At 34.6% G+C, this 25,649-nt stretch overlaps 1 protein-coding gene across 5 annotated transcripts in view; it reads left to right on the top strand.

Annotated features, from left to right (window-relative positions):
• The window catches only part of SPAG16 (sperm associated antigen 16), a 1,158,987-nt gene that overhangs the window by 199,602 nt on the left and 933,736 nt on the right, over positions 1 to 25,649 (top strand). For all 5 annotated transcript variants that reach the window (XM_077956655.1, XM_001082826.5, XM_077956652.1 and 2 more), the window contains one exon: positions 12,542 to 12,669. In XM_077956655.1, coding sequence (XP_077812781.1) covers positions 12,542 to 12,669 — 128 coding nt within the window. The remainder of the gene's footprint in view (positions 1 to 12,541; positions 12,670 to 25,649) is intronic.

The raw sequence follows: 25,649 nt of genomic DNA on the forward strand, positions 1-25,649 counted from the left end.
GGCATTTTTGCTTCCATAGTTTGGTGAGTGGGAAGAAGTGGCACCCAGTGTCTTCTTCATTCCCATAGCTCAGTGAGCAGGAGGGAGTGGTGCCCAGTGGTTTCTTCTCTTCCTTAGCTCCAGAAGTGGAAGGGAGTGTAACAGCTCTTTTACTCTCACTGCCCACAGCTTGGTGAGCAGGAGTGTTACAACTCTTTCATTCAAGCAGTTCAGAGATTTCTGGGTTCTTTTCCTGTGACCAAAAGGAATAAGGTATGTGGACACTGGAGAGTGAGTAAGGCAGGGTAGAATTTTATTGAGTGACAGAAATTAAGCTCTCACAAGCAAGAGGGGACCCAAAAGCTTGTTGCCATCTGTGAGACTGAGTCTGGGGTTTTTATGGGCTTAGAATGGGGGAATGAATGCTGATTGGTCCATGGGTGGGCTTGAAAAAGGCATCATTTGATTGGTTAAAAGGCATCATTCAGAAGAAACCAATTGAGAGAGAGTAGATAAGATGGGGATGGCAGTTTTCACTCTGGTCCTAGACTCTATCTGGAACTGTCTGGCATTTCCCCTGCTTGCACTCACTCTGTCCTGCTGTCCTGTGAAGAAGGTACCTATTTCTCCTTTTCCTTCTACCATGATAGTAAGTTTCCTGAGGCCTCCCCAGCGATCTGGAACTAAGTCAATTAAAGCTCTTTTGTTTATAAGTTACCCAGTCTTGGGTATTTCTTCATAGCAGTGTGAGAATGGAGTAATATAGCATTGTATATCAGAAGTCATATAAAGATAGAAGAATATCAAACAGGTACATTTAAATTTTGCCATGAGGTTATGACAAGTCACTCTGACTTTAATAAGCAAACCACCTGAGCTGTTTTGTTGTCTTAAGTCTAGCTAGCAAAATAAATCACTGTCTATATCAATGTAGCAGTACATGGAAAGGGATTTGTAAATTCTGTAATGTCATAAATATGAGTACTATTTTTTTACTAATGGAAAATTTTTAAGTGTGGCTTGTTCTTGTGGCCAGTGAATATGAATGTGATGGTAGCTACTATTACAAAAATACCCCCTCTTCTTTGCTCTAGAGGATGGTGATTCACCAGCAACAGTTTCTTTTTAGGTACTTTGAGATCAGGGAATGCTTTTCATAGTTCCATATCCCAGGCATTTAGCCTGCCATTTGCACATTAATACATTTTTCTGAATGAATTAATGAAACTATGTGACTGTTCTGGAAGATTCTGCCATATTCCTACTCTGTGAGTGGTGGGAGGGGGAAGCCAAAATCAAGAAGGCTTCACTTAATTATTCTTATCCATTCATCTTCTGAATACTCTTAGGAGTCTTCAATTTAACCAACAGTCTTAAATAATCTTACTAAGGATTTTTAATACATTTAATGAGTTATAAGTCAAGGATAAGGATAGAAAATTGGCAGTCCATAGATGCATTTTGTTTGGTCCTCTCAATGTTGACATTTCTCAGGATTAAATAATTATAATAAAAATTTGCTGTCAGCATTCAAAATTTATTCTAGTTCACTTAAACATGTATTTCTTTTCTCTTTTTCTTCTCCAGCCACACTGGCCTCTTTTTTTTTTTTTTGTAAAATACCACATTTACTCTTAAATTCTGGACTTGGAGCTGGCTTTTTCCTATGCCAGGAATGTTCTTCTTCTAAATATCATCATGGTTAAATCTATCACTGTCTTAGTCTTTGCTCAAATGTCACCTTCTCTATGAGGCCTCACCAGATTGCCGCATGTATAATTTCATACATCATGCCCCACAAAATTATCCCCATGTGCTTCCAGTCTCTCTTACCCTGCTGCCTTTTTCTTTCTTTCTACTGCATTTTTAATCTAACATTTTATGTGGTATACTTGTATATGTTTATTATTTATTTTCTGTCTCCTCAATATATTGTAAGCTACATGAGGATTAAGATCTTTGTGTGTGTGTGTGTGTGTGTGTGTGTGTGTGTGTGTGTATGTGTTTACTAGTGTATTTCAGGCAATTGGAATAATACTTGATAAATTAGGACTATCAATAAATATTTGTTGAATGAGTCAATGAAAACCCCAAATATATGGTTCCTTTTGAAAAAAAAAAAAAGTGCTATCTGTTAACATTGGGCTTACATTCCTACATCCCCCATCGTTTGTTGGAACTGAGAGCCAGCAGGTGCTTTAGGCAAGACATGCATGCTTTCCTCAGTCCTCTACAGCCATCACCACCACACTTGTCTTCCCAGTGCTGAGCCTTATCTGCATTAGCATTTATCTTCATATTTCCTCATTTTTTTTACAGTAAAGAGGAAAATTATGTTTAGTACTCGTGTCTATATCAAAAGAGGGTAACAGGGGATAAAGAAAGATCTAGAAACTTATATGTGTATTGAAACAAGGGGGACAGCATGTTTCTATGTTGAAGTGATCTATGTGTTAAACATGTAGAATGTATCTCTTCATATGTCCGCCTAATTCATTCATTTGAATTATTTTTCTGATGCCTGGCTTTTGAATGTCTGACCTCTGCTCTAAATAGTCATAACTGCCACTTTACTTAAAATTCAAAGATAAGAAGTATGGAAGCATACATCATCAGAAAGAAGATAAATGTTATGGAAGCTTACAGTAAGATCAAGTATCTTGAGTAGCTAATAGTAGAAGTTAGTTATTTTACTGTGGAATTTTATTACATTTTAAGTTGCCAACCCACACGAAGATAATCCTTATGGACATCTACAGAGAGTGACATTTTCAGTTAGCTAAGATGCTATCACTTTGGGCATAAACTTGCATTTATAGCTGGGCATGTAAAGCATACAGATGCCAATTGGTTGGGACAGTACTATTAGGCATATCCCCTTAGCCAATAATGCAAATAAGTTAGCCTTGCTACAGCAAAATTTTGCCTTGCCTTTGAGGAATGGAAGCAGGTTAAAGCAGAGAAGAGATGTCAATATCATCCATACTTTCTGTCCACAAAACTAATCAGAAAATCTTTGATGTTTACTCAGGGTAATACCATAACTGAAATAGGTGAATCTATGAATTCTTAATTTAGTAAATCTGTTAGAAACGAGGTCACCATTTTCAAAAGCTGTTCCATTAATTGACTTTTGTGTAAAGCATTGTCTAGCACTGTTTCAGCACCCAGTATTGACAGAAGTGATCACTTGTGTCATCATATGGCACACACTCTTCTGAACCTCCGTTTGCTTTTGGCTACCTGTCTTTCTATTTTGTACACTCTCCCTTTGAATATTTTTAGGTTCGTAACACTTTTATGTGATTATCATAGTGTTAAAAGTTATAACTTACTGTCTAGGATTATTTTACATATAACATATAACTGACCCTTTCCAGATGTTTTTATTATTATAAAACAAGCTTATCAAATAGAAAAAGTGAATAACTTAGAAATAATTTTTATTAAATTGTAATTATTAACCTGTTAGCATTAATGTCAGAATAAGATAGCTGAGCTGTGCTGTAATTTCAATTACAAAAATGTGTGCTTATTCTTCATTTTGGAAGCCCGCCAACTAAAGAATATATTAGGCAGTGAATACAACATGACAAGCCATTCAATTAAGCAATTTCTAGTTGGTCAGATACATCTTCAGTCAAATTTAACCTTTATAAGGCTTATTCTTGGTCTCTGCTTTGTAGAGATTACATAATTGTTTATTTTAAATGAAAATTATATTGAGAGGGATATAATCTAAGTCACTGAAATGTTCACTTCTATCAATTTTAGGTTACACACTGCTAGGTAAGAGGAATTAATAAAAGTTTAGAAAGCCTTCATTCATTTTCAAAATAAACTGCTAGTAGAGAAGCTACCTTACTTTCCAAACCTTAATAGAATACATTTTTATTGATAAATTTCCAATTCATTGACTTTTGTCATCTTTCAATTAATTGCTTACATTTTTGTTTTTAATAAGGTTTTAAAAGTTCTTATAACCATTTATCACAACTGTGAACTGACTTGACTTAAAACCATCAGCAAAATAAATACCTGTATTTTAGTAGCTACACATAAGCAATAACTGGATACTATGTAAGTGCCCCCTGACCTCCTGAATCCTGCTTCAATTTTGTTTAGCCTCTGTTTAAGCTCCTGGGGATTATGTGAGCAACCAGGATGGCTTCCAAATAAATAGAGGGATAAATAACCCAGGTGTGTCCTCTTTGTGCCAGTAATAGGAACTATGCCAGCTGGCTGCCCTCTGGCACTGTGCATAGTGAACAGAATATTTCTTGCATTCCCCAAAAGGAAACTGTAGTAAAAGGAACACAAATGGATTGGATCATTATTCCCATTTCTCAGAAAAGGTCTGTGCAAGAGAAGGGCATAGACTTCATTCTTTGCTTTATGACACAAGTTTATTAAGGTTGCCATTGCAGTGATTTTTGTAAATGAAGGAAGCATCAGAACATCACTGAAATACATACTACAATTGGGAATTACAAACAGTAATAGGATATCTTGACTTGGTAATGAGAACAGAAAATGAGACTTCCCTAAACTTTTTCTCAGTACGTATGATCTTATCTAAAACTTGAAATGTTCGTATCTGCACAGAAACCCAACTTAAATATCTCAGTGGGTTAAAACAGAAAAACATACCTCTCTTGCACTACCTTGTGCAAGGGGGCTTTGCACATCATAATCACTGAGGGCCACAGGCTGGATGGGAGTGCCTGCCTCATACTTTCATATTATCAGATGAAGGGCACAAAGCGGTGGCCAAACACATGCTGGCACTTCAGGCTTGCTCCCATGTTGCTTTTGCTCACATTTCATTCATCAGGTAAATCACATGGCCACACCTAGGTACAAGAGGGTACAGAACTGACATTTGTAAATAACTCTAAAACTACTAAACATCCTCATGCTGAGTTTGTCTCAGTTTAAGGAAATGTCAGGATCGAAAATCAGTGCCATGTGCTGGGTTTTGACAGTAGTCAGATCATAAGCATATTCTTATTTAGTAGGAAGGAGGAGGTTTATAAAATCAAATGGTATAATGATTCTTCTAATTTGTATGTTCATTTTTATTAACTAATAAATTGAGATTTAGGTTTAGGTATAATTATGTTCTTCTTAGGTAATTATAAACCATCAGTGGAATGCGCAATTTGAAATATCTGATTACTCCCTGACAAAGAGTCTGGAAATAGATGAGAAAAAGTCTTTGTGAATAACGGTTCTGATTAGAGTGTAGAATTATGTGGCCAGGAACCAGATTGTTAATAAGGTGGTAAAGCCCATTTATGCTAGAGGAAAAGGAATATTAAATAGATAAGCCATTAAGTTAATTTGCTTATATTCTGTTAAATATGGTATTTATAGATTGTGTACATATTTAATTCCATGATTTTCTGTGTTAAAAGTGATATTAATTCCTTATAGAAAAATTTGAATATGTAGAAATGAATGAATACAAAATATTATAAAATGAAAAACGTATGAAGTTAGTTACTATTAATATTTGGACACACTTTCTTTTAGTTGCACATATGTGTAAATATGTCATACATATATCATCTATAGTATGTGGACACTTTCCTATGTCTGTATTCTTCATGAATATTATTATATTTTTATTAATAACTAAATAATGTTTCATCACCTGGATGCATGGCTTTCTATGGTTCAATCAAATTAAACACCCTTTATTTGAAATTTAGGTGTTTCTAGTCTTTCATTATAATAAATAATGACCCATAGAAAACTTTATATGTAGATCTTAGCAAATTGGTCTGAATATTTTCCGAGAGTACATTTTTAGAAACTGACTTACTTACAGAAGGTGTTTGGTCATTATTTAATATAATTGATACATATTACCAAATTTCTTTCTAGAAAGTTTGCATTATTACCAGCAGTGTATGAGAGCACTTGTACAAATTTACATGGTATATATATTGAACCTATTATGGTAATGCTTACAGATAGGCTTTATAAATCTTTTAACTCTTTGCTAAATTTTGAAAGATGGGTTGTTGATCAGATGGATTCTCAAACTTGGGTAAGCCTCAGAATCACCTGGAAAGCTCACTGAAAACAGATTGTTGGGCCCCATTCACGGAGACTCTGATTTAGTAAGTTTGGAAAGGGGGTTGAGAATTTGCTTTGCAAGTAAGTCCCCGGATAATGTTGATGCCCTGGTCAGAGGATTGCTTTTGGAAGAACTGTTGAAATTGACTAATGGCAGTTTGTTTTAAAGTAATAGTCTTTATTATTCAATATAGTAAAAATACGTGCTTATTTAACTTTAGAAGCTAAATATTTTCTAAGCGTATCACTTTTTGTGTTAGCCTTTAATTGTATTCTAAAAGTGTTTCTTAAAATAATTCCTTCTATGCAAAATACTGTGCATACTAAGAGAAGATAAATCTAATCACTTCCTATGTTTTTAAATCAAGCAGATCTTTTATCTATGTTCTGTTAGTTTATGACACAAATAAGTTTAGTTTAGAAATATAATGTTAAAATAATGACGTTGTGAAGTTTGTAAGTGAATGTTTATGGCTGTACATCTTTTTTGTTCGTTTTATGGCTTCAGCCTTATGAGTCAAAGTTAAAACAGTTTCAGTGATAAATTTAAAATACATTAAAACTATTTTGTTTTATATAAACATCTAGAATAGAAACTTCAAAGACTAGATAGTTGATGAGTACTAAGTTAAAAATATTTAAGTACATTTGGGGAAACATCATTTTGCAAATATAATCCTTCTCCCTACAGTCTAAAGCCCAAGAAATGAAAACAAACATAAAGGTCAAATAATTGAATAAATATGTGAGTAAGAAAGACTTTTCCTGACCCATTCGTATTTTCATACTTAGACTGTGAATGTCAATTAGCTCAATCAAGTCTTGCTGATAATGTCAGCTGTCAGTCACTCCTAGGTAGCGATGTGTGAAGTTTGTCAGCGGGTAATGGGCCATTTGAGTGATGAATGAAATAATGAGGGCACAGAAGCCTAAGCAAAATGTCTCCATTTTTGGTAAATTCCTCCCCACATGGGAAATTAAGACAAGGAAAGAAAAGCCATATAAAATCTGTTTTAATAGGGTGTTTATTTTTAAAATATCTATCTTAAAATATCTTTTAACTTTTTATTTTTAAAAATTAATTTAAATGGTCACTGATGAATTATCATCATTTCCCAGTAGTATTGATCAGTGTAAGCAACACTAGGTACTGCAAGAGATAAGCTTGCTCCCAAATTCACATTGATATTTTGACTTGAATTGAATATTTAAATCGAACTTCTTCAGAAGTTTATCAGCAGACTTTCTGAGTCCATGGACTATCTATACTAATAAGACCTTGCTTTATATCTCTGAATGAAGTGTAGTTTCTTTCTTTAGGTTTAACACATTTCTTGTTAGTGTTCTAGTAGGTCTTTATATCTGATTGCTGTTAGAGTTAGTGGAATATTTTTCTTTTCTTTTCTTTTCTTTTCTTTTCTTATTTGGAGACAGTGTCTCACTCTGTCCATTCAGGCTGGAGTGCATTGGCACAGTCCTGGCTCACTGCAACCTTCACCTCCTGGGCTCAAGCGATCCTCCTGCCTCAGCCCCCCAAGTAACTGGGAGTACAGGTGGGAGCCACAATACCTGGCTAATTTTTGTATTTTTTGTAGAGATGGGTTTCACCACATTGCCCAGGCTGGTCTCGAACTCCTGAGCTCAAGCGATCCACCTGCTTCGGCCTACCAAAATATTAGGATTACAGGCATAAGGAATTGCACCCAGACAATATTTTTCTTTTATATCTTCTGTTAATTCATTGCATACTAGCGAAACTTACTAATTTTATAATTTGTCAGATGTAATCAGCCATAGTAAAATGGCCTCTTTAGTTTCTTTTTCCTTTTGGCTTGTCTATCTAATCATCTATCAATGTAACCATAATATCTGTAATTAATGATAATTTTATCTCCCCTTTTCCAACAGTTTTATTGCTTATTTATTTGCTTATTATCTTTTGCATATTTTACTCTAGCTTTTTCCAATGATTTTTTTTTTTTCACTTTTGCTGTACCCTTCACAGGACTGTGAATCCTTGGAGTAGAAGGAATGTATTCTACTTATATTTGTGACCTGGTAATTAACATAATTCCTGAAATAGAGTAGATACTCAAATGTTGACAGAATGCCTGATTGAATAATTTTTCACTTCCACTTACAAATTGTTTGGGGCAATTCCTGTGAATGTTAGTTCAATGAACAGCAAATAACAAGATAGGGAAGCAGAGACCTCTGTTGAGTGGCACAGATCTAGGGTTGGGGGGGAAACCTGGGTACCCAAGGGACTCATGGGGAAAGAGGCCCAGTAGATAGCTTGGCTTCCCATGGGATGCCTAACTGATGTGTCACTCAAGTTAAGAATGAGGTGCCCATTGGGTCTTTGACATTTAAAATATTTTATTATTTTTTATTTTTTTCAGGGTACAAGTGGTAATTTATATAATTTGTAATGTTCACATCAGTATAATTCAGGTACCCATCACCTTAAATGTTTGTCTTTTCTTTATGTTAGAAATATTTGAATTATTCTCTTCTAGCTATTTTGAAATGTACAATAGATTATTGTAAACTAGAGTCACCCTACTGTTCTACAGGACACTAGGTCTTATTTCTTCTATGAAGCTATGTATTTGTACCCGTTATTCAGCCTCTCTTCATCCTTCCTTCTCCACTGACCTTTTCGGCCTCCAGTAACCACCAATCTATTCTTTATCTTCTTAGATCCACTTTTTTAGCTTCCACATATGAGTGAGAACATGCAATATTTGTATTTCTGTGCTTGGCATATTTCGCTTAATATAATGAAGAGATGTCTGCATTCTCATGTTTATCGCAGCACTGTTCATAATAGCTGAAATATGGAATCAACCTAAGTGCCCGTGAATGGGTGAGTGAAAAAAGAAAATATGGTATATATATAATGGAATATTATTCAGCCATAAAAAAGAATGAAATCCTGTCATTTGCAGTAACATGGATGGAACTGAAAGTTATTATGTTAAGTGAAACAGGTCCAGCACAGGTCTTCCATTTTTTTAAACATAAGACTATATTTAATTCTAATTGGCCCATAAAGCAATAACTTATTTTATTATTGGTACTGGGACATATAGAGATAACCAGCCATTAACTGGTTATGAAACTGGGATTTGGGGGGGTAAGATTATGTCAAAATCAAGTCTGCTTCAATCAATATACCAGGAGAATATTAAACTTATAATTTGATGAATATAGAATTATTTCATAAAAAATAAGTGGAGTATGAAATAATTCATGATGAATTTGCTTACCAGCTGAAATTAATGTGCCACTAGTTGCAGAAATAATAAAAATAGCAATATAAATAGATAACATTTACTAAGAATTTAATGAATGTGTTAGGTGACTAACATGTGATGAATGCTTTGCAGAGATTATCTCAATCTTCATGCAGCGTTTAAGACAGGTATGATTGGGTTTGCATTTTACAGATAGAAATATATATGTATATATGCATATATGTGTGTGTGTGTGTATATATGTTTTGAAAGCTTGTTAAATAGCTTGCCTGAGTTTGCACTCGTATGTGGTGGAGCTGAGTTGCTAAGGAAAGCCATTATTTTAACCCTGACTTCTATTTCACGTAGAAATCTTTAAAATAAACACCAGTGCCAGAGCCTTACTCTCAAATCATTATTTAATTTATTTGGGGTGTGACTCAGTGATACTGGTATTTTTTTAAAAAGCTGCCTAGTGAGTTCAATGTGCACTTTGAGTTGAGACCAATGAACTATTAAAGCACACTGCTGAGAGCTTAGCTTTGCCTTCCAATTGTACCTTGTCAACACAAAAAAAGGCTATGGTTTTTTTGCTTGGAAGAATAATTTTAAGATTTGTTTTACTTCTTCCATCCTGTACACATTGTTCTTATTTATATATCTCACATTTACGTCACTGTTCTTGCCTACCCATGTATTGGCCATTGTCTCCTGAAATATTTCAGCATATAGGCTGGGTGATATAAGAAATCTGATGTTTACCTCTGCAAGTGAATCTATGCTTAGATTGGACTGTTTTTATTAGGGTTTTGCTGCTCTTGATGTAAATCTTTTTATAAATAGTTGTTCAGTTATCATCATATTTTACTATTTTTTTTAGCTCTACTAAATAGGCAGCAGGACCTAGTTGATTAGATTTTATTAAATACCTCTTTCTATTTGTTTTATATGATGATTGGTTTGACAATGCTTATAAAAATTGCTGTGTTTGTGGTTTCAGATATTTTCATGCAGTACAAACAACTATATAAGACTGGATTTGGATCCATCTTGCTATATTTTCTAACATACTAATTTATGTTAGAAATTCCTTCCCCTATTTCCAACCCAAGCATCATCATTAAAATAAAATACAAGCAAAACAATAGAAAAATAAGCAATCGGCATAAATATGCAATTCAGAAAATATGAAGTAAAGCAAAGAAATAACAAATATAGAAATGTTTAACTTAATTATATATGAATTGGCAATAAATTTTTTCACAGGTTTTTTGTTTTATAGATATAATATAGTATATATGTTCATTATTTATATTGCCCTAGGTGTTGCTTGTTTTAGAATGTAAGCTCCATAAGGGAGAGAATTTTGTCTATTTTGTTTAGTGATATATTATAAGAACTGAAACTGGTGCCTATCATAAAATTGACACTCAATAATAAATATTATTCAAAGGAAATAACTATTGAAAGAATGGATTGTTTTAAGTGCATGTGTGTATGCACATGTGTGTGTATATGCCATTAACAAAGATATGGTGAATTGCACCCAGTGCTACGTGACTGGCAGAAGTATAATTGGTACAGCTTTTCTAAAAAGCAGTCTGTGAAAAGGGATCATGTTTTTCTCAAATATTTATTCTATTTGAATTATTTACAGTTCTGGTACTATGCTTTAAGGAAATACTTAGTGAAGTGCAGATTTATAGACCAAATACTCTGTTCATAACGTTGATAACCATAAGAGAGACAAAAATCACTGAATAAGTAAAACGTGGCATTCATCATTCCTTCAAAACAGACTAAATGATGTGAAAATGCAGCACTGATAAATGAAAAATGAGAGAAGATAATAGAGCGTGGTTCCAATTTTGTAAAACTTGAGAGAGAAAGATGGGAAAATATTAAGTAATTAAACCACAGTGTTAATAGTAATTATATCTGGGTGGTGAGACTAAGCTAGCTTTTAGGTTTTTGTAGTATTATGAAATGCACAAAATTTCTATATTAATATGTACTACTTTGTTAATTAGAAAAATATTATTTCAGGCCGGAGGCGGTGCTGACGACGCCTGTAATCCCACCACTTTGGGATGCCAAGGCAGGCGGATCACCGGAGGTCGGGAGTTTGAGACCAGCCTGGCCAATATAGTGAAACTCGTCTCTACTAAAAATACACAAAATTAGCTGGGCGTGGTGGCATGCGCCTGTAGTCCCAGCTACTCGGGTGGCTGAGACAGGGGAATTGCCTGAATCTAGAAGGCAGTGGTTGCAGTGAGCCAAGAACCCACCCCTGCAATCCATCCTGGGCGACAAAGTGAGACTCTGTCTCAAAAATGGAAAAAAAAAAAAAAAAAACAAAAAAGAAAAAAGAAAGATTTTTCATGCCTAAAACAATGTTTGAGATAAATAATTTTTGAATGCATAAATGGGTGCAAAAATTCATGATATGAGCCTTCTGTCAGAGCAATTTTACAGAATTAGCTAGTAGGGGATTCATAACTTGTTTTTTTGAGTCGAGTTAAGTAATTAATCTCTCCTTCATTATGTGTTGAGTGCTTATTCGTAGCATGTCTTTTTTCCACTGAGCAAGGACTACTTTCTCATGGACTGAAAATGCTCTTTGATCTGTAGCTATGGTTTGCTTGGTGGAGAGGGAGGTGACCAAGAAATGATATGTGGATTCTAATGTGTGTGATTTGACGGGATTAATAGAAACGGTTTACTTTCAGTAAGTGTTTTTAAATTAGTCCTGTGTCCTTAGATTTAAAAAGAAAATCGTAATCAATCAATTAGCAAATGTTAACTTTGTTACGCAATGAAAGTGTTTTTAGTCTGCCATTTATAGGGGACAAAAGGGGCATAAGAATTATGGACTTTTGACTGCTGGCGTTGTTGTTGGGCCTGGAAAGCTTATTTAAAAAAAGACAACCAATAATATATGACAATGCCATATTGTGCTTCATTGGAATTCAAATAGGGAGTATTTTCAAGTAATTTTTAACATGTAGCTTGAGGCTTAGAATTGTAATTGGTTATATAAATTGATATGTGCCTTATTTAAAATTTTATCTTTTTAAATATTTTCCTCAAAACTGAAATTGGAAATGAAGGACTTCATGTAAATTCTGGGCAAATATAATTATAATGTTTATGTTGTAATTTAGTATTAAATCAGAGTATCAACATGTGCAGTGATTTTAATATTTAACGCAGAGCTCTTGTTTAATATTTTTCTCTAGGATTCAGAATTTCCTATAGATATGCAACCAAATGCAAACCTGAATGTTTGTAAAGAAAATCTTTCTCCAGCAAAATTTGACTACAAGCTGAAAAATATTTTTAGACTCCATGAACTTCCAGTGAGCTGGTAGGATTTTTGATGTTTTATTAATACTTTTGAGATTTTATTTTCATGTCAAAATTTTGGTGCTCTTACAGCCATTCATGGTTGACATGGTTTGCTTTTAGCCTTTCAAAATTGCTACTCATAGCAGTGAAAGAATTTGCTTATAGCTGCTGTAAGAATCTTAAAAGTAATTGGTTTAAGCACTTGGTGGCAGTACAGACTAAGTGCACTATTATGTATTTTATTGTAGAGGTTGGAGTAAAAATGCACAAATCATTTGTAGAGAAGTTTCTAGGATTACTTTAAAGATAGGATCTCAGCAACTATGCATTTCATTTGTTTTTTTTACTTACCAATTTTACCAATGTTCTTTTTCCCCATTAATAAGTTATTTTTACTTGTTATGAGGACTGTAATTTTGTGAACTATAACTACGTAGGTTTAAAGATGAGACTTAGTATTACTCAACATTTATTGAAATAAATTGTTTTAAAAATCTGCATATTTATATTCATAAACATTTATTTTAAAACTTATAAAATGTATAGTATTTTTATTCAAAATTAAAAAAATTTCTGTAGAAAATATGCATATATAATCCTTATAATTCCATGGTACATTTACATTTAATTAAGTGGCCAGCTTTTGTTGATAATCATGGATACATCATTTTCATTATGGTTTAGTTTATATAAGTAGCATTATTTTCTTGCATTTTGTCATAGAGTCCCAAATTTATGTAACTGATCTTCAAGAAATCTAAGACTTGTACAAAAATATATGGCATTTGTTTTGTAATTGCTCCTATTATTCTTAAGGAGGACTAATGACTCAGAAGAGACATTAACCACTCTTTAACATATATATTTTACCTGTAGTGAGTATTCCCTTTTTATTTGCAAAACTTCCTCTGCTCTTGATGACCATATGGCATGTGCAGTCTACTTCCTAAACCCCATTTGTTGATGATTTCCTGGTAGCAAGAATGTTGTCTCTGGTATATGTCATGAGAACATAGCACATATGAATACTTCTGTCATGACCAAAAGCAGTAGGTGAATGAATTGAAAAGGTCTGTTAGTAAAGGGAACCATAAAAATGATACATTTATACCTTAGTATTCTATTTCAAGATAAAACAAGTGCCTGTACTCATATGCTAGTCTTTTGCTGTAAGGTCACGACTTTTTCTTAAATGTCTATTGATTGGAATTCTACATGATATTTCTTACCTAAGCTATGCCAGTAATGAGTCTTCTACAATTTCAATTTTTCATTTCTTTTATCTAAAATAAGAACTTCAGACAACTTCAGTTGATCTCCCCACCTTTTTGTAACATTAATTTTCATCGAAAGCAATTTTGTTTATCATTCTCACTTTTCATCACCGTAACTAATGCTAATACTACAATAGCAAACACAACTGGCTTATAAACAGATTTAGGACCAAACTCCTGTGACTGTTTATAATCATGAACCTTGGCAGATGAGTGTAGTCAGTGCTGGTCTACTTGTGTGTGATTGGAGAGCTCTGAGCAGTTGGAGTTCAATGAGTGCAGCTTGTGTGTTTTATGGAGATAATGGGACATATTGGTCAATGCAACAATTATGTGGAGGTTAAGGGAAAAGCTTCTATTAAATGAAAATGTGAAGAAGAAACAGAGGGAAACATTTAGCTCTTAGTCAAAGGGAAAATATGGATTTCAGCTTCATTTATTTCCAGCCTTTGGAAAGACAGCTGTCCTGATTACTACTACTGCAACTCAAAGAATAATGTTTTCGTTAACAATCTTCACTAGTTAACCTATTAGGAGGGAAGGCTGTAGCATTATTAGTTTGTTTATTGGTAGAATAATAAATCGGTAAAAGAAAATCAAACACTAGTCTCTTAGGGTAACATACCTCAGTGGAAGATTAAGTTGTGACTTTGGGACAACTTATTTACATAGGACACTTTTTGCCTGTCTACTTCATTTCCAACTGGTCTCATTTTCTGCTTCCTTATACTACTATTTCTTTTTTTGCTGTATGTGTTTGTCATTCTCCCAAAAGTAGTAGTTTATTCTGCTACTTCTTTCTCTGTACTCTCATTCTATACTACCAATCCTTAACTAGACATGATATAAAACTCAATTTAAAATTATTAGTGTTTCTCAAATAGTTTCATAATCTGTGTCCTTAATTTTAAAACCAGATACCACCCCCTCTACAGATACACACATACAGAATCTTAGTACTTAGTAAGTCTACAATACAGTGTTTATTGACCCAATTATATGCTTCTTTAAGGAAAAAGACAGGTTTTTTTGCTTGGGGACTATGTATTTTTGAAGTTTATTTTTGTTTGTTATTGACCATCAGTGGAAAGAAAGTTCTTCAGCTATAGTGTATAGGTTTCTTAACTTCAAAAATATAGCAATAAAAGTAATGGCAATGACAATGGAAATAATATAAATAACAATGCTTTACTGAGCCTCTATAAGTACCAGGATTCAGCTGCTATATACACACACTATCTCTGACCTTTATATTTCTATAAGGCAGTTGTTATTTTTCTCTCTCTGTCTCTCCTTTCTCCTTCTCAATCACACACATACACGAGACTCAGACACCTTGCAAATCACAAAGAAAGAATTTGTGTCAGATCTGGTTAACCCAAAGGCAAACTACAAAATAGTGAATAAGCCACACATTATTTTAAATACATAAAATGAAAAAATAATCTCTGTTTTTATAGTTGGGCATACAATTTTGCCAGTAATACACAACTATATGTCCCATGATTGGGGCAAAATGCATGACATGCATGACCTAGGATAATTGCTATAAACTTAAATATGAAAATAAGTAGCTAGATTGTGTTTAAGTGTAGAATAATTATGTATTTTTTCCTCTGGAAAAACAGATTTATCAAAATGTATTTTTATAATGTTTTTCTAACAAGGTCATAATAAAATAAATGCATATTAAAATCCAGGTAATTTAAAAATCAGTGATGTCTTACTAGTTTGCATTTTCATAGAGTATGGTTTCATAGGTCAAAGAACCAGAAAGATTTTAAATTAAATTAGTTAAGAGAGTTTTTAAGCTCTGATTTAGGTAGATGTCTTTCTTCTACTCTTACAGGTTGCTTCCCATCAGCCTACAACATGATGGCCACTACTTGTTTGTTTGTTTGTTTTGTTTTTTTAGATGGAGTCTCACTCTGTTGCCCAGGCTGGAGCGCAGTGGTGTGATCTCGGCTGACTGCAGACTCTGATTCCCAGGTTCAAGGGATTCTCCTGCCTCAGCCTCCTGAGTAGCTGGGACCACAGGCGCCCGCCACCACATCTGGCTAATTTTTGTATTTTTAGTAGAGATAGCGTTTCACCATTGTGGCCAAGTCGTTTAACATTTTTTCTTTCTTATCCAGAAAAGTCCCCATCAAACCTATGCTGTTTCTTCATATCCTGCTCATTGTCTCTAAGGAGGCTGACAAAAGTGCGGACTTAACTGACAGCCTCCACTTGTCCTTGCCATTCTCTCCTGCCATCAGGTTCTCTTGCTTTCCTCTCCCAAAACTGCTCTTGCCAGTCATTAGCCACACCCCATGTCCACCACCCATCATCACTCACTCGTTCTCATTTTCTTCACCTCTGAGCTGCAGTCAGTACAACTGACCACTCCTGCTTTTCCTCTCCTGACTCCTATTATTTGCGAGCTCCTAGTATTCCTGCTGACCCCCAGGCTCACATCCTTCTCAGCATCTTCAGTGAGCTGCTCCTCTCTGGCCAGATTTCTGGTTGATAAGTTGGCCCTAGACTCAACTTTACAGCTTCCTCTTTTCACTCTCATTTGCAGGTGGCTTCTTCCATTCTCTGGCTTTAAACACTTTACATATGGTGGTGTCTCTACCATGACGTCTCTCCTGAGCTTGAATATCTAATAAGTTTCTCCAAATTTTCATCTGTCCAAAAAAATAACTGGTTTCCCCGCAGAAAACCTGATCTTCTCCTTACCTTCCTTATTTTTGCGAAAGTACCAAATCTGTGTGAACTTACTTAAGCTAAAAGCCTAGGAGTCATTTAAAAAATTCCTCATTCTCTCACCCTGCAATTCCCACCATTAAATCTACCAGAAAGTCTGATAAGCCTTTCCTCCAGAATATATTTAATTGTTTCCCACTTCTTTCTATCTGTATGACTATGGTCATTTCTCATACTCTTGCAAAAGCCTCCTAATTTACCCTGTCTTACCCCATAATAATTACTCATGTCACAATAGCCAATCACATTTTTAAAATGTAAATCAGATAATCAGATTTCCTGCTTTAAATACAATGACGTCTCCCCCTTGTTGAAAAAATAAAACCCAAACTTCTTACTGTGTGGCCTTTGCAAGATGAGACTCTTGCCTACCTCTTTGGCTGTATATTCCCACTCTCCCTTTCCCTATCTCCTCAGTGACACCAGTCTTCTCACTATTCTGCAAACACACCACACTTATTCCCACTCCAAGGTCTTTCCACTACCTTCTCCATGGACTCCCCGTATTACTTCTCCGATTTTTACATGTCTAGCTCATTCTAATCTCTTTTAGCTCAAATGTTACCTCTTCAGAGAGGCAGTGCCTGAAAAATCTAGCTAATATTTTACTCCTCACTCCCTTAGTCACGTTCAGTCCTTTCATTCTACTTTATTTCATTCTTGGTTCTCAGTAGGCATGCAGTGTTTTCCTAGTTTATGTGTGGCAGAGATGGGTAGATGCTCACCAGTCCAGTTTCCTCTTCTCTGAGCCCATTGGGAGATTATATCTTCAGTTTGGAATTGAACTTGGGAATTTTGCCATGTGCCTAAAAATAAACCAAAGGCGGTGTACATCACTTCCAGACCTAACCCCTAAGACTTCCAGTGGGATTCACTGTTGACTTTGAAAGTTCTAAGCCATGTGATAGAAGAAGCATGGTTCCCTGAAACATTTGTTGGTTGTAGAGTTCTCCAAACTTTATCAAGCTTTAATTTTCCAGACTAATGGGCTATCTCTTTGTGAAATCAGATGTTAGGCCATATATGAGAAATGAATTTTAAAAATAAAAAGATTGAAGAGATTTTCACATTCACTCATTCACACACACACACAAATATTGAACATGTGTCAGGCACTATTCTGGGCAGTTAACTAACCAGGCACAAATCTGTTCTGAGGGAGATTACATTGATTGAGGGAACAGTTAATAAGCCAATAGTGAACACATACTGTATTTGATGGCCATAAATCCTATAGAAAAACATAAAGCGAGACAGAGGGAAACTGAGTGTAGGATGATTTCAGTTGTAAAGAGAGTGGCCAGGACTTTTTTTGAGAAAGTGATATGTGAGGGAAACCTGAAGCAGGTGATGAAGTGAGGCGTGTGGAGCACTAGGAAGAAACTTAGAGTCAGAGGGAACAGCAAATGCAAAGCCTTGAGGTGGGAGCATATCCAAAATATTGCGGGAACAGCAAGGGGTCCAGCATGGACAGAATAAGTGAGCTTGGAGAATAGGAGGGGGAATATAAAATTAAGTACTTGGGGATCAAAGAGGCTGTGACTTAGGACCTTATAAATCATAGTAAAGAGAACTTTGAATTTTAATCTGAGAGTGTTAGGAAGATATTAGAGGATTTTGAACAGAAGAATTACGCAATTTTACGTAGGTAAAAACAAAGTGTCTGTAACTACTGTGAGGAAATTATGCTGTTATGGGGGTTAAGAATAGAAGCCAGTAGACTAGCAACTATTTCAGTAATCCAAGAAAATTATAAGGTTTCCTGGACTAAGTTGACAGTGATATAGAGGCTAATGAGTAGTCAGATTTTCATTATTTTTTTGATAGGAGAGTCGACAGGATTTTCTAATGAACTGGTTGTGGAGTGAAAGAAAGAATTTAAGAATGATTCCAAGGTTTTTGGCCTGAGAACAGGAAGAATAAAGTGACCATTAATTTACATGGGGAAGACTAAGGGAGGAACAGGTTTGGACAGGTTTGACATGTTAAATGATTGATGGTAATTAAACTAAGTGAACTTAGATATACATAGGACACCTTGGACTGTGCTATGAGCAAAGTTCACAATTGTGTATGCTACCTAGCGAACAGGTTCATGTCAGTACTATTTCATGTATTTTAATTGAAACAGACACCAGAAATAAAGTTACTAAGTAGCTTTTACTGTGAAAATATGGGCATTATAGAAATGTAACTTTTGGACATGAGTCAATATAAAGCTTAAGTACTTAATTATACATATCCATATATAAACTATATTAATTAAATTATATGTTTTCATAATTAATCACATATTAAATTATATGTTTTCATAATAAGTTCACATTTTAAAATGTGAGTTTTGAAATTAAATATCTTGAAAATAATTATAGATATTTATATTTTCCAATGGTTATTTATAATAAGTTTAAATTATGTTGTAATTTTCATGTTTACATCCCATCAAAACAAATAAGCAATATATTAGAGCAAAGTCTATATTTAAATTTTGCATTTCTGAGAGAAAGAACTTATACTCCATTAAGCTTCAAGAAAATTCCCCTTAGGAAGGTGATAATTACATATAATTAAAACACTTGTGATCATTATTTATAAATATTTTACAGAATAATTTAAAATATTTTCTATAATATAAAGATAAATTCTGCTAGTTTTTTATTTTTTTATTATTATTATACTTTAAGTTCTAGGGTACATGTGCACAACATGCAGGTTTGTTACATATGTATACTTGTGCCATGTTGGTGTGCTGCACCCATCAACTCGTCAGCACACATCAACTCGTCATTTACATTAGGTATAACTCCTAATGCAATCCCTCCCCGCCCCCCATGATAGGCCCCGGTGTGTGATGTTCCCCTTCCCGAGTCCAAGTGATCTCATTGTTCAGTTCCCACCTATGAGTGAGAACATGCAGTGTTTGGTCTTCTGTTCCTGCGATAGTCTGCTGAGAATGATGGTTTCCAGCTGCATCCATGTCCCTACAAAGGACAGAAACTCATCCTTTTTTATGGCTGCATAGCATTCCATGGTGTATATGTGCCACATTTTCTTAATCCAGTCTGTCACTGATGGACATTTGGGTTGATTCCAAGTCTTTGCTATTGTGAATAGTGCCACAATAAACATAGCATTAAATAGGATTCCTTATTTAATAAATGGTGCTGGGAAAATTGGCTAGCCATAAGTAGAAAGCTGAAACTGGATCCTTTCCTTACTCCTTATATGAAAATTAATTCAAGATGGATTAGAGACTTAAATGTTAGACCTAATACCATAAAAACCCTAGAAGAAAACCTAGGTAATACCATTCAGGTCATAGGCATGGGCAAGGACTTCATGTCTAACACACCAAAAGCAATGGCAACAAAAGCCAAAATTGACAAATGGGATCTAATTAAACTAAAGAGCTTCTGCACAGCAAAAGAAACTACCATCCGAGTGAACAGGCAACCTACAGAATGGGAGAAAATTTTTGCAATCTACTCATCTGACAAAGGGCTAATATCCAGAACCTACAAAGAACTCAAACAAATTTACAAGAAAAAAACAAACAACCCCATCAAAAAGTGGACAAAGGATATGAACAGACAGTTCTCAAAAGAGGACATTCATACAGCCAACAGACACATGAAAAAATGCTCATCATCACTGGCCATCAGAGAAATGCAAATCAAAACCACAATGAGATACCATCTCACACCAGTTAGAATGGCAATCATTAAAAAGTCAGGAAACAACAGGTGCTGGAGAGGATGTGGAGAAATAGGAACTTTTACACTATTGGTGGGATTGTAAACTAGTTCAACCATTATGGAAAACAGTATGGCGATTCCTCAAGGATCTAGAACTAGATGTACCATATGACCCAGCCATCCCATTACTTGGTATATACCCAAAGGATTATAAATCATGCTGCTATAAAGACACATGCACACGTATGTTTAATTCTGCTAGTTTTATAGTTTATTATCAAAGTACTAAGGTATTCAGCTGGCTTCTATTAAATAATAATATTTATGCTATTAAATTTTAAGAAGAAAGGTGTACAATATGCAGCAAATGTAAACATTTATTTTAGTGAGCTATTTACCTTTTTGGGGTATGTTCTGTGAATAAATACATTATCTAATTAGTAGATTAGATTTTCAATTTATTTCAGATTGTCTTTAGAGCCATTGCATGTGTCTATCTTCAACTTTAAAGTGCATTTGTTTAGACACTGGGTTTTCTGAGCAGCTGTCATCTTCCAGAAGGTGTTCTACCTTGTTTTTTTTACGGTCAACTCACAGCTAAAATTATGGAAAGGCTTTAACATTTAAAATGCTCTGATGCACAGAGCATTTTCAATTCCAGTGTTTCACAGATTCAGTGATAGACCCACAGTTGCCCTTCTGGGACTATAAACATTTTTCATTCCCTTTTAATTATCTAGATCTATAGTAATAACCACAGTGACCTACAAGAAGGCATTGTTGGACATACTATAATTATATACAGCAATTATGTGTAGTGCCAACAATACATAAAAATCCCACCCTTTAACTACGCTTGGTAAGAAATGAAACTATGCTTTTCTGCCTTAGGACATAGTTTCAATTTTTGAAAAATTAAGACACTCCATTTTTACATAAAACTTTTTCTGGAGTATGTTATTATGGTAGGGCAGGTCTATTTCCATGGACTGACAATACATTAAGAATAGTCCAATAAATATAGAAAGCATCTCTCACTCCAGCTTACTCCTTAGCTACATACTGGTATTTCCTATTTCATACTGTGTAATAGAAAGGGAAATGCAAGTTCATAGCAAAGGTTAATCTTTGTAATGCAGAATGTCAGAGAAGATGGTTCAGAACAAGTACCAATATATCTCTTGTTCTCTTTGAAAATTTATTTAGTATTTCAAACTGTATTATATTCACACATGTACTCATTATTCTGTTTAAATAATTAAAGGTGGCAAGACCTGGTGAAGTATGAGCAATCAGTAGTTTTGATTTAGGTGAAGCACCCATCAGGTAATGGCAGTAGTAATTGCCACTTGCCAATGTCTTGGCAAGTTGAGGTGAAACCAATATCTTTAGTCCATGTTAAAGTCAATGCATGTGGAATGGTATCCCATAATTGACATTTTTTTTTAATGATGAATGGGTTGTAAACATCAGTGCTTGTGTCATAGATCTAAATCTTAAACCAATTTTGGCAATTTCTTATAGGACCATGACTAGAATGATATGGTCATATTGGTTTATATCATTAAATTTTTCATATTAAAAAGGCTTTTATAGTCCAATAGAAAGTAATAAAACTTTTATTAGATTTATATACCTAATATATAAACAATATTGATGTTCTGATTTCAACTTTTAAACTCCTGACATTATCCTAAGCTGCAATGACTATTAATTCAGAGTACCTCATGAAATAGGACATTTCAACTTGCATATCTTGTGAGCACCTCAAATTCAGCAGATCTCAATACCAGCTGTCCTTTTTCATCATTTTCCTCCTCTCCATGCTCACCAACTTTCTCCCATTTTATTTAATGTTATTATCATCCATATGGTCACCTAAGATGACCTGTGAGTCTTTTTAACATCCTCTTTACCGCTTATTTATCACATGCAATCCATCACTTAAGCCTGTGTATTTTATGTCCAAAATGAGTTGTTCAGTCATTCACGTCTGTCAAAGACTATCATCTGTCACTTAGGCTTCCCTACCAGCTTCCTATGGTCGGCCTCCAGTCACTCCTCCAACTGGAATTTATCCTCTCTACTGCCGTCATAGTAGTCTTTCTAAAATAAAGATCCAATATCTCATTTTGCTTTAAAATCTTTATTTTTCAAGCCCTTAAGACACATTTGGCTCTTCCCTATGTAGCTCTAACCCATTTTTTTCTAGTTCTATTGTGTCCTTTGCTTCTGCACCCCTTATGCTCTATATTCAAAGAAATCCCTTCATGTGTTCATGCATTGGCTCATGTTCCTTTCACCATTATGCATGTTACCTCCTTTTTCCACTTGGCAATATTCAAGCAACCTAAAGTATGTTTCTATACTAAACTAGAGCTCCTTTCTGTACTCTTGATATTAGGCACATAACATAGAAAATGCATAATATAGGGGTGCATAGAACAGATCCTATGGATTCCCAATGATTTATTTTTGTGTCTATGTCTCCCAACACCCCAGTAAGGACTCTTAAGGGCACAGATCATATCTTGTCATTATGAATAGTCCCTGACAGATAGGAGGTGACTTAGTATGTTTTGAAAGCATGAATGCATTACTTAAGTTATTATGATTGTCTGTTGTTCTATAGCCAGGTTTTTCAACATACTGTATATTATCTACTTATAACCTAGGTATCACCAGCAGTCACCCTATCTTTTAAAATTTATTTAGCTTGAATATCAAGAAATTTCTGTGAATCCCTGTGGTGTGATTTCCCCGCTCATTATCGTAACCGTAACTGGCATTCTCTGTGCCTATAGGGTAGCTATAAACACTACTCTCATAATAATTAGAGTTACTTCTATCATGTGCTCATGACCCAATTCTCTCACACTTTTCAGAAAGCACAAAGAGGACTCCTTTTTTTTCAGCCTGCCTTATTCGCTCAAATTTCTAGGTTTCTTACTCTCGCTTGTCTGTTTTCTCAACAGTCATTCTCCAATTCTGATATGGACTTTCTCCTCCCAGTTTCCAGACATCTGGTTTCTTTAGTATTCCTAAGACTTTCACTGGATTCCTGAGTCTTCTGCTTTTTCCTTATCTATTTGGCTTTCTTGATTCTGAATTTTGACAGCCAATTAACCTTTAAACTTGAGCTTGCTAAACTGACACCTGGCTTTTTACTCCATAATCTCCCAGTTCGATTCTTTAACTGTCCAATCAGATTCTCTTGGCATCTGTATTTTATATCATTCTCCATTTGGGGAGTGAGGATACACCTGACAAACCCACAGAATGCGTTTGTGGGGAAACCCAGTAACAAATATAAATTTAGAGTATATTGTGTATTCTGGATTGAATCCATGGGCTTAGGATTTTTCAACTGATGAGTATATGAAAGGAAAACTAGGCATTTCAGGTACATTTGATATATGAATGTCACAGATATGGAGTAAAATGTAGTCAAAATCTCCTCCCTTTTTCAGTAAGACCACCAGTAGGAGGAAGATAATTGATTTGGTCAAGGCCAAGAATATAATTGGGTCATATTGCTAAAACTTGCAACTTTATGTCAGAGGAGAAAAGTAGTCTTGAATTGAGAAAAACACAGTTATTTTCCCTTGGTTTTCTTCATTTATTTAATAGTTATATACTCAATTCCTACCTTATGTTCTAAATATTAGGAATAAAATGGTGAGTGAGAGAGAGAGAGACAGAGATTTATTTCTGTGCTTCTTTTTATCATAATGCTAGTACAACCTAGAGATCCAATGATTGACTGTGGGCCTAGAAGAAAAGGACAGAGAGCCACCGATGTTATTTTAGGCCTTGGAGTGGGGTTGTAGGTAATAGGTTGAAGGAGTCCTGCTGTCATATTTGAGAGCAGAGATTAACTAGTTTGCATTAACCTGAGTTCTTTTTGCATATTTTCTTCAGAGGGAATTAAAAGGTGCCTGAGCAAGGACTTGGGCCTCCTAGTTTCCAAACTGCTCTAGCTCCTAATCACAGCAGAGCAATATCAGGAAAGGGATAAGAAAGTTGAAACTGTGTAGGTCATGGGTAATGAGATATATATTTTATGGTATGCAAACACATGGGTAATTCTTGGTGAGGGGAGAGACCTTTCGCATAGGAGAAAAGGTACCTGTATATTTCTAATCTCCCATCCAAGTACTCACCAGGTCCAACCCTGGTTAGCTTCCAAGTTTTGACGAGATAAGGCATGTTGAGTGTGGAATGGCCGTAGACTGCACATTCCTGATCTCAATAGGGAGTTCTAGACTAAATCTTTTAAGGTAACTTCTATCTGCAATAATTCTTGCAGATGCCATTGACAAGTTTTATAACTTTCATCTTGTTATGTTAAATTGGGCTAACAACAACTTCTCAAGAAGCCTAACAAATTGGTTACGTTAGGTATCATTTTCCTTGCTTTAGTAATAATATTGAACATTTATTAAGCTGATAATAATAACTGCCTGAGAAATTGTGATCTAGGAATAGAAAGAATTTACCTGCATTTGTTTTATACTTATGCTTAAGGAAACTAAAATAACAGCACTTGGTGAAAAAAAATATACATCTATTTCCAAAATGTTCTAGCTCTTATTCCTAATATTTTCTTATGCAAAACATTGTCAGGGAACTGACATGATAATGCCAGCAATTTTCTTCAGAGGAAGCTGAATTTGTATGTCTTAAGACCTGCTCTGTGTATTTAAACAGAGTGATTGGGAAATAACTACTGTAATTTCTTAGTGAAAATTTTGAGACCTTTTCCCCTTTTGTGCAAAATGTTGTAGTACATTTAAGTCTAGTTGTTTATTACATGACAGTAGAGTATATTTTTCCTTTTTGTGCTTGGCAGAGAATGTACATTTGTTTGCAATGTTTATCTAGATATTAAAAATAGATATTGGACTTACTATATACTAAAGCTTAGTTGTTCCAGAAAAGTAATTTTATTGATTTTAATCTTTACTACTAGTCATATTGCTATTTACTTATTTTTCTTTTTAAAAAACAAGCCAACCAAAACAATTCCTGAAAATTGTTAATTAATAGATGTAGATACTGAGCTAGCCAATCAAATGATGTCTTAGGCTATTAACCAAAGTAGTTTAAGAATTACATACATTTATTTTTATTTAGCTATTTCCAAAGTGATTTTTAAATTTAAATAGTGGCTTTTATTCTGGAATAGGATATAGTAAGTAAAACCTTTAAAAAATCCAAATGTTGTGTCTTTGTTGTTGTTGCTGTTCTTTTTGAGACAGAGTCTCATCCTGCACGCAGGC

The sequence above is a fragment of the Macaca mulatta genome, chromosome 12 (genome assembly GCF_049350105.2).
Source record: "Macaca mulatta isolate MMU2019108-1 chromosome 12, T2T-MMU8v2.0, whole genome shotgun sequence".
In the NCBI taxonomy this organism is placed as follows: Eukaryota; Metazoa; Chordata; class Mammalia; order Primates; family Cercopithecidae; genus Macaca; species Macaca mulatta.